Genomic DNA, 11,034 nt, shown 5'->3' on the forward strand with positions numbered 1-11,034 from the left:
ATTTATTTAGAGTGATGCAATATGCACTTCAATAATTCTCTACCTATCCCTCTGATCAAAATAAGTCTAAATTAATTTTAAAATTACTCTTGTATATATATAATATCGCTTTTTAAGTCTTTCATAAGTAATACCAAAACCAATTAAGACTAATGTAAATGAATTACTCATTCGATGAACATACAACTCATAAGAAGACACATGCATATGAAAGTTGTGACATGAATTGAAGAAAATGGGATTAAATATTTGTACTGTGGAAAAACAATTATTTTGATAGATTTTATTTCATTTTAAAATGAAAGAAAAGATTATAAAAAATGTTGGGTGAGGGCTATGATTTAAATGTATTCAATTGACTCGAAACAGAAAAGAATTTTTTTCAAAATTCTAGTACGAAATTTTAATTAGGAGAAATATAATATATTTTTTTATTTATAAGAGTATTATTGTCAAATTAAATACAAGAAAAGTAAATAATGGGGATTAAAAAGACATTTAGTGGACTACTCCTTATTTAACATTTTACATTATTGAAAAGAAAATTCAAACTTATGCATCTGCATGCGTGATCTTTTCAACCATGCTCAACTTCAAATTCGTCTTCTGCCTGAACCAAGTGGGTAGAGGCCAGAAATCCTCCCAATATTTTGAAAGAGCCCCCGGTTGAGATCCCGGCGACGAATCCTCCAAGTCAAAATACGCAACATCCTCTGTGGGAGGATAAAAATCAAAATCAACTCCACACAAATCCATATACATCAAGTAACCGCTATTCCCTTTACACGCAGGAAATTCTTTCGCTGAAAGCATGAACGAACCATCTTCACCTAAAAACAACACTTGATCTTTCAATCCATCTTCTTCAATCCACTCGCATTTCTCTTCGTCAAGCTTGAAAACATCCAAACGAATCCGACCCAAGAGAGGACCATGTTGGTAGTATTTGTATATCCAATACGTGTTGATCAGAAACAGATCATCCCTTGATTTTACCAGAGAGTGCATCATAAGATGTGATTGGGATTTTCCAGGAGCCGTGGCAGCTTCAGTGACGTTCAGAGACTTGGGATCCACTGCAACAGTAAAGCCGTCGAATCCCATAGCGTAGAGTTTCTTCTTGTGATAAATGATATCTTTACAGTAAAAACTTTCATAACCAAAATCTATGATCGCCCATCTCTCGTCTTTGCTTCCCCACACGCCCACTCGGCCTTCACTAATCAACGCCATTAGTACGAACTCACCAGCATTATCATCATCTGAAGAGACGACAGCCTTTTCAACGTAAAAAGGATGAGAATTTGATACCATCTCGAGTCGAAAGGATTTAGCAATTTCCTTGACACGATAATCCAGCAAGTTAAAAGACTCGGGCAACATCTCGGAAGAGTTTTTTATACGAAGTTTAAACAGGGGATCCATGACTTGGATTTTGCCAGAGTTTGACTCTTCTACTTTGACCAACCAAGTTTCGGTGGATTTGTCCAGGGGTTGAATGGCGTAAACAGTTGATTCGGTGAGCTCAAGGTAGCCGTCATCTGTCATGCCTGGCGGGAAGGGAATCTTGAAATGCGAGAGTGGCGGGAGTGGAGGAGGAACTGAGGAACGAAATGAGTTACAAACAGCCCGGAAACAGAGGGTTTCGATTCGTGTGTTGAGGAATTCTGCGATTGTAGCGAGTAGATGTTCAGGGAGATTGTCCATGGCAATGGCAATTGAATTACAGCAAGTTTTGATCACAAGAGGAAGAAGAAAGTAGGAAACTATAATTGAATCTTATATTCCTTCAAAGTTGATAATCTTATATTAATACGAAAGATAATCTGGTCCCCGTGGAAGCCAACCGAAGAACAATAAAAAAATAGGAGTAGACTTGTTTAAGAGTGGATCACAATTTCCCACGTAAGGTTTGCCGCAATAACATTTTTCCACTCATAAATCTGCGTTCACATTTGATTATCCCTTACATTTCACTAACTTTTTATCTGACGCACTGTGGGCGTTGCTCATACGAAATTTTGAGAACAGAGCGTGCCGTGTTTAGGCGACATTAGTTTCTTTAAAGTTGGTGCACATCCTACCAATAATAGTAATACTAGAATTTTTTGTCCCCCAAATTTCATTACAAAGTTGATCATTCATTCAAATTGCAATCAAATACAAAGTTAGATAGCAATAGACACTAGCCTATGCCATCAAACTCATTCAAATGGTTATTAAAATGCTAGGTCCTCTTTCCAAACACACAATGGATTATTCCCATTAAAATATCATCATATTTGCGTGTATCTAGAAAGGAAGACAAGCCTATTGATCGACAATCAATCAATTCAATTTGGAAGATCTTGTGCATCCAACAATGGCTCAAATAGGTTGGTCTAATCCCTAATTTTATTTATTCAGTATTTTATAAACTAATATGTATATCATTGAATTGAGACTATATATATTGTTTTTTTGTGATTCAATCATTGAAATTGCATGAATAAATTCATATTTAAATTTATGCTATTAATCTTACACATACTTCTTGTACTCTTCCAATTCCTTCTTGATTGCTTCAGCTGCCTTAGCATTTCACACTTGCTTCTCTTCTTCATTGAGTTCCTGTCACCTAGAAATAAGCATGTCAAAAACAATATACTTTTTAACACGGAGATATTTCAATACAAACTGCTACCTAACAAGATTATACCTTGCATTTCACTGCAATCAGTGCGTCAATTAGGGTAAAGTTTTAACTAGTAAAAAAAATGCAACATTTCAGCTGTCAAATCTGATTCTAAAAAAATTTGCATTGCGGCCGTGTGAATGTAAGCTAACAACTTAGTGGGGCAATCTTTTCTAATTGGGGGCCCATTTAATGTTTTTATACCCAGATCGGCCCTTGACCTGATCAAGGGGCTGGTCCCCTGGCGGCTCAGTTGGTGATGTCAGCAGGAAACTCTAATATGAAAATTAATAGATATATCCTTGAAAATTACCATTAGTCCTTACAGGTTTGAAATCTAGCAAACACACCCTTGGGATATGGCCAAGAAACCCTAGCCACTGCAACTCCAATCCACCCTAGATCAACCCATCACCGGACAAACCACCACCAGGCCACCACGAAAACCTTAAGCCACTAAAAAACACCACCATTCGCCACATCAAAACCTTACCCCGACACATCCATTCCTCCCCAGCTTTCAACTGCTACTCCCTCTCGCCCATGGGTTTCAAGCTTTTTCGGTCGAATCTGTCAACAATAATCACCCATGATCCCATCATTAGCCTCACCAAAGTCCCCCACCAAAACCCCTAACCTTCCCCACCATAATTGCATGTCGACCAAAGCCGCCAACCCCTTAGGTTTTTGCTCAATTATCGCGCCTTCCCAACAAAATTATGGCTTCTCCCTTCACCAGAAATTCTCCCCACCACCACCTTTTGCACCATCGACATTCCCTCTCCAAACCACGTAGACATCCTAGTTCTCGGTTGCTCGCCGTTTGCCGACCGCCTCTTTCCTTAGGCTTTCATGATTTTGGCGAATTTTGGATTTGATTGGTGTTTGTTTCAGAGGTTTTTGAAAGGAGATTGAGATTTGTGGTTGATTGTGATTGATTTGGAAGTGTTTGACGTTGGAGATGGCGCCAGTTGGGTGAGATAATGTTTTTGCAGAAATGAAAATATTAAATGACCATTTTAACCTTTGATGGTTAAAAGAAATTAAACGACGTCCATTTAAGAGTGAGAATCTGGAATTTATGAAATCAGACGTACCAACTTGTGAAAGCCATTGCACGGAGTTGGAACTCTTTCGATTTTGACTAACCATGTGTAGTTGGGTTGAAATAGACAGTTGATGATGAATCATCTGAGGTGGTTGAGTTGAGGTCCTAAAGTTGAAATAGGTTAATAAAATAGAATTTTATAATACAATGTATTTCTTATCTTTAATATTAATATATACTTCTTAATATAAAAAAGGTAGATTCAATGTTTCGATAAATCTCAACATTAAGTATGTAGACTAATGTAATAGCTCTTTAATCAAGGGGGGCGCATTACTGTGTATTAATCTTTTACTTTTGGATGAAAACCTATGCTTGTGTAACACCATGTCAATGTTTGTTTTTTGTTTTCTAGGATTATTTCTTATAATTAATACAAATGAAGAAATTTGTTTTTCTCTGTCTCTGATTCATTTACATTTGAAATATGGAGAATGGACATATATAATATTTACCTACCGACTACATAATATTATTAGCCTATTAACCATAATAATTCTCTTATTATTATTTGTTAATGGATAATAACTAAATTAATAATAACCATTCAAACATAACAAGTTTAATTAATAATAATAACCATTCACTTATTAGTTGAGTTAAGGTCGCAACCTTAAGTTGAAATGGGTTAAAGTCATAAGTGTTCACCTCAAGACAAGTAGATTTATTTAGAGTGATGCAATATGCACTTCAGCAATTCTCTAACTGTTCCTCATTCAAAATAAATCTAAATTAATTTCAAACTTACCTTTATATATATATTATCACTTTTTAAGGGGGTGTTTGTTGTCTAAGCTTATAAGCTGGTCAAACTAGCTTATAAACTCTAAAATTAAGCTGATTTGTTTGTTTATAATTTTTTTGAGTTTATAAGTTGAGCTTATATACCAAAAAAATAAGTTGGGGGAATATACTTTTTTCTTTGTAGCTTATAAGCACTATGCTTATAATTTAGTACCATTTTTAGTCATTTTAATAATAAAATGTACTTATAAGCTACATTTTACCAAACGCGTCAACTACTTATCAATCACTTATAAGTACTTTAACCAAACACGTAATTGTTTAAAATTTCAAATGTTTATAAGCTCAAATTAACTTTTGTTTTTTATTCATTGGATTCCTTTCCGAGGCTTTTGCTTTGGATTCCCTATAAACAGATCGCGAAGGCCGAAAAGAAATAGTAATTAATTTCACTTCTGAGGGAGTTATTTAGGGTTTGTAGCTGCTTCATTTACCTATTGAATATGGCCAGAGTTATATATAATAAATGTTCTTTGTATCACTTAAACCCTAGGCTTTTAAGCTCTGTATTTGGTTGATCTTCTGTTCATCAATCAATCGTTTATCATTCTCCCAAATGCAAACTCCAGGTATTCCATTAATTGTTATGTTATGTACTTATGTTGACTGGGTTTGTTTTTTTCACATTCATCCTAAATTTAAAATACTTTTTATTCATTTATTTATATTTCATATTATCATTTATTTTCTAATAAGTAAGTCAGATTTTTTAACTTTTAAATGAAATCTGAAACAAATATATAGCTTAAATCATCTAAAATATACTTTTATTTTATAGCCTTGACTCGAATCAAGTTAATTGAAACAAAAAACAACCAGTTGAGTATCTCTACCTTCGGAATCTAGTTCTGGCCATCAGAAACGATGGTCTCTAAACTTTATCTGACTTTTGGAGATCCCATATCGTTTAAGACAAATTGGTTTATAAGAAGGGCTAATCTTCTTATTCAATAAGGTCTTGTTAGGTGAGGAGTTAAGCTTAAGTCCGTAATGCCGAAAATGATCGACGATGGTGACTGTGGGTTAGGGAGGGGTAGAGAAGCATGGATGTCGGTTAGGGAGAGAAATAGGAGGATGTGGTTGAGGGAGGGAGAGACAAGCGATAGAAGAGAATAAGTAGTTTTAGAGAGAGGGTGCTTGTGAGAGAAATTTGATATGTGGAGGGTTATTTTAACATTTTCATTTTCATTTAAGATTTAATGCAATACAAATGACCACTTTATCCTTTGACAATTACATTAAACAATTTTCAATTAATTTAAGGGCAGGAATTTGAAATTTATGAAACCAATGATGGAAACTTGCCATTTTGCCAAAACCTTGGGTGGGAACATGTTGTTACTCTTTTGAAAACAAAAATATCTTAGTTATACTAGGAATAAAGTCAAGCCAGTGTGATTTCGTGCACCTTTCCATTTGAAGGACCCGTGAAAATTGGACTAGCCCAACCTATTTTTCATACAGGTGGACTGAGTGTACCCGTGGGCACCCGCATAATTAAAAAAAGAAAAATTTAATAAAAAACTTCAAGAAAAATTTTAATAAAAAGAATGAAATAATTTAGGTGTCCCTTTAACTAGTGACAATATTGAACCTTCAACTTTCACCAACCAAACTCTCTCAATACAATTCATCTCTTTCTCTTCAATTCCAATCCCTTACAGGAATTTTAAACAATCCGTTTTCTTTAGCAATTGTTAATTGGGTCACTGATTGTACTTTAGAATTCATTAACATTCGAAGTCCTCATATGAGTGGATTCGTGAAACCCAAATACGTACGCCCAGTTTTATCTTCCTCCTCGCCACTTCCTCCATAGCTCCACCCAAAATTTTGCTATCTTTTTTCTCATCATACACTCATATTTTCTCCTCATTACTTCTTTCACGACTCTCCACACAAAGTAGTTTTTTATTATTATCTTCCTTAATCACCAAATTTTTGTTATCTTCCTCGTTGTTAGCCAGACTGAAAAGAGGGTAGTTTCGTAAAATTGCAACTCCACAAAAGAGAGAACGACGTCGTTTTGAGAAGAAAATCTTTACTCTTTAGTTTATCATTGAGCTGGGTTTACTCTCAGCATTAGTCTTCTCTCTTCCTCTGTATATAAACAAATGTATCTCTCTCTGAAATTAATAAGAGAAAAGTTCACGCATTTTTTCAATTTCTCTCTTTGAGTTTCACATGGTATCAGAGCTTGAAACAAGCGTCGACGACAACGATCTGAACAATTGATTTTGTTTTCCTTCTTAGCTTCAATGCAGAAAATACAGAATGTTTCAGCTAATTCTTAGCTCTCAATTTTTTCGTCAAGCCTTCAGGTCATCACTCCCAAATGACGAGAGATAGCTACACTGATAATTACCGATTCTGGTGATCGCAAGTCCTTTTCGCTGCAGGAGCTCATGAACTTGAAGAACATTTGACAGGTTTAATTCCCTGTCCAGCTCCCTTTATTAGCTCTGTTTCTTGTTCAATTGAGTTGAGTGATAGTAAAGCATCTGAAACCCTAGCTAAAGAAAAGCTGAATCCAGCTTATGTAAACTGGAATCGAACTGACAAGTTCCTTGTTACTTGGCTTCTCGCCTCAATTTCTGAGTGCCTGTTCATTCTTGTTGCAAAATGTTAGTTCGCGTCTGAAGTATGGTTTAAGCTAGAAGTTGAGTTTGTAACTGAGTCAAAGGCCAGAGCCTTACATTTGAAGAATTTGCTTCAGATAACTCAAAAAGGCAATTTGAATATTCATGAGTATGTTAAGAAAATGAAAGGCATTGCTGAAAGCCTGTCTGCGAATGGTCAAGTGATCTCAGATGAAGATCTTCTTCAACATATTTTAGACGGTTTAAGTCCAGAATTTGACGCTGTTGTTGTCAATCTAACCTCCAGGGTAGAGTCTAAGGTTGATCCGGTTACTTTGCAAGAGGCTCAGTTTTTGTTCCAGCTTTTCACAATGGATTTTATGGACCTCAGTTTGGAAATCAGCAGCATTATAATACTGGCAGTCCATATAGTTCTCATTCTGGAAGTCAGCATGTTATTGGTCCCACTAATGGATCCTATGATTCATCATCTCAATCAACTATAAATTCCAACTTGCACAGTCAACAACAGCACACTAATCTGCAAGGCAAACCAATTTTTACTCATCAACAGCAAGGGTTTCATGTCCCTAGTCAGTAAAGTTCCTACCAAAATGTAATTCCTAACCAAGCTTCTAACCAAGCTTTTCTTGTGTCTAACCAACCACCTTCCTCAAACCATTATTCACAAACACACATGACTGTCCCAGTTACTGCTCTTGTTGATCCAGCCTGGTATATGGATTCAGGAGCTACTGACCATGTAACTCTTGATCCTACTCAACTAATTTCCAGCAGACCCTATGATGGAGTTGAGCAACTACAAGTTGGTAACGGTGAGTCTCTCCATATATCTCATATAGGTTCCACTTTATTTCCCAATTCATTTCATTCTAAGTGTTTACATTTGCGCAATGTGTTGTGTGTTCCTAGAATAACTAAAATCTCCTTAGTATTTCTAGATTCACTAAAGATAATCAAGTAACTGTGGAATTTGACTCTGATTGTTGTGTTGTTAAGGACAAGGCTACCAAGGCAATGTTACTGTAGGGAGGACTTAAGGTTGGTTTGTACCAATTGCACATACCTTCTTGCTTCTCCTCTGGTTACACTTCTGGTGGTCTAGAAAAGTCAACTGCTTTGAGTTCTAGGTTTTGTAATACTTTGTCTTCAAATAAGTCAGTAGGTACTGATAATCAGTATAGTCATAGATTGCCTCAGTCTATTAGTTCTCTGAATAACTTTCAAGATGCTAATGTCAAGTGTAATAAACTGATTAGCAGTCCAATGAATGCTATTGTTAATAACAATCATAGGATGCAAGATCCACAATTACATTGTAGCACTCAAAGTCCTATCTCATATGCAAATGCTCTGGTTTAAATCCTGTTAATTCTGAGTCTGATATGTTTGTTTCTACTGCTGCTATTTCTGATATTCCTACAAATAATAATAACATCTCTGATTTGGTTGATAGTTATGGCAGAATTTCTGATAATACTTCTGATTTTGATAATTATTCTAGTATGAACAAAGCTGATTCTGATTCTGTTTTGCATATTGCTTCTGTGGTTGATGCTGATGCAAATTCTACATATATGTTGAAAGATAATGAAAATTCTATGGTTAATGTTAATGCAAATCCTGCTTCTATGTTAAATGATAATGAAAATTCTACTATGACTAAAGCTCTTCTTGTTCACAATGCTGCCATTAGAAAATTTGATACATACCACCATCATCCTATAACAAACCATCCTACAGTTTTTCAGGCTAGTAATACTAGGAATAATGCACTACCCCTTTGGCATAATCGTTTAGGCCACCCACATGCTGATGTATTAGGTAAAATCTTACCTAACATTCATCCAAGACCTTCAGAACCAATCTCATCATTAGGTTTTTGTGATGCATGTAAATTAGGAAAACTACATAGAAATCACTTTCCTAGTTCAACCTCTAAAGCTTCACAGCCACTTGAAATAGTTCATAATGACATTTGGGGACCAGCACCAGTAGCTTCCTTAGAAGGTTTCAAATACTGCATTAATTTCATTGATGACTACAGTAGGTTCACTTGGATGTTTCCCTTAAGAACCAAAGCTAAAGTTCAGTCCACTTTCATCAAATTTCACCATTTAGTTGAGAGACAACTTGGTTATAAACTCAAAATCTTATAGTCTAACCAAGGAGGAGAGTATAGGGGTCTAATTCCTTATCTTACCACTGCTGGAATTCAGCTTAGGCATTCTTGTGCCAATGTACACCAACAAAATGGGAGAAGTGAAAGGAAGCATAGACACATAGCCGAAACAGGCCTGACCTTACTAGCCCATACATCTATGTCTTTACATTTTTGGTGGTGTGCATTTGATACTGCTGTGTTTCTTATTAATAGAATGCCTAGCTCAATTTTGGATTTTTTGTCACCATATCAGGTTCTTTACAGTAGATTTCCTATATATTTTGAGTTAAAAATTTTTGGTTGTGCTTGTTTTCCATTCTTGAGAGATTTTCATAAACACAAGTTGAATTTCCATTCTTCTAAATGTGTTTTTCTGGGTTATAGTTTAAGTCATAAAGGGTACAAATGTCTTAGTTTAGAGGGAAAAATTGTCATTACTCCTAGTGTTCAGTTCAATGAAATGGAGTTTCCTTTTGCTACTAGTTTTAGTCAACATTTGTCCAGTTCCTGTTCTCCTTCACTCAAAGCAGCAGTCCCTCATAGTTCTTCTACTTGTTTCCCTTTTGTTTCTATTCCCTTTTCTAATGGTACAACCAGCAAAGTCTCCTCTGCAGTGGACTGTTCTGTTTCTAATCCTTCTCTCACTACTAACAAGTCAACTCCTAGTTCCTCATTTCAGGACATTAATAAATCTATACACAGTCCATCTATTTCTAAACCATCCTCTAAAATCAGTACCTATATTTCAAATACTCCATCTAACAACCCTAATACTTATACTTCCTCATTACTTACTCCCATTCCATCTTCTATTCCACATACATTTCCATTAGAAATAGATCTATCTTGCTATCATCTTCCTAATTCCACAATTCAAAAGCCTTCTATACCTTCAGATTATACACAATCAGCTCAGAAACACACTAATCACTCTCTTGTTGTTGACTTAACTCCATCACAGTGTCTTCAATCTGAAATTCCTACCTATGCACCTGAGTCTTTTTCATCAGCCCCTCATAATCAGTCTACCAACCAGTCTCTGACCACTAATACACATCCTATGCTCACCAGATCCAAAACTAGCAATTTACCCTCAACTAGCCTTACCTTGACCAGGTCTTTACCCATTCCATTAGGCCTTGTTTTAGTAAATGAAATACCTGCTCTTATTGCTTCTGTCAACCATAATCACCACACAAACCAGTCCCTTAATACTTACACCAGATCGAAAATCAGCAACTCAACATCACCTGCACTAGAATCTGTTCCAGTAACTACAGCCTCTGAATTTACACCTAAAAACCAGTCTCTGAACACTAATACATCCACCACAGTCACCAAGTCTCAAACTAGCAACTCAATCTCAACTGCCCTTACCCTGGTCAAGTCCTCACTTATTAAACCTAAACCTGGTACAGTGACTGAAGCTCTTGCTTGTGATGAGTGGGAAAAGGCCATGTAAGATGAGTTTGATGCTCTTATTAGGAATGAAACTTGGAGTCTAGTTCCTTGAAATTCTGATATGAACACAGTTGGTAATAAGTGGGTGTTTCGAATTAAGTTTCATGCTGATGGATCTCTCCAGAAGTATAAGGCTAGATTAGTTGCTAAAGGATTTCAGCAAACTCCTGGCTTAGATTATTTTGAAACTTTTAGCCCTGTTGTCAAACCAGCAACAATTTGA

The 11,034-nt window shown here is 35.9% G+C and overlaps 1 protein-coding gene across 1 annotated transcript; it reads right to left on the minus strand.

Moving 5' to 3' along the window:
- Window positions 1-552: 552 nt before the first annotated feature.
- Window positions 553-1,707, minus strand: LOC116146084 (F-box protein SKIP23-like). Its single transcript, XM_031431497.1, has one exon. It carries the CDS (start codon window positions 1,705-1,707, stop codon window positions 553-555), a length of 1,155 nt encoding a protein of 384 aa, XP_031287357.1.
- Window positions 1,708-11,034: the final 9,327 nt, after the last annotated feature.

This window comes from Pistacia vera, unplaced genomic scaffold (assembly GCF_008641045.1).
Source record: "Pistacia vera cultivar Batoury unplaced genomic scaffold, PisVer_v2 Contig471, whole genome shotgun sequence".
NCBI lineage: Eukaryota > Viridiplantae > Streptophyta > Magnoliopsida > Sapindales > Anacardiaceae > Pistacia > Pistacia vera.

Excerpts from the sequence above, each read along its gene's own strand:
- LOC116146084 (XM_031431497.1), bottom strand. The coding sequence starts at position 1,707 with ATGGACAATCTCCCTGAACATCTACTCGCTACAATCGCAGAATTCCTC.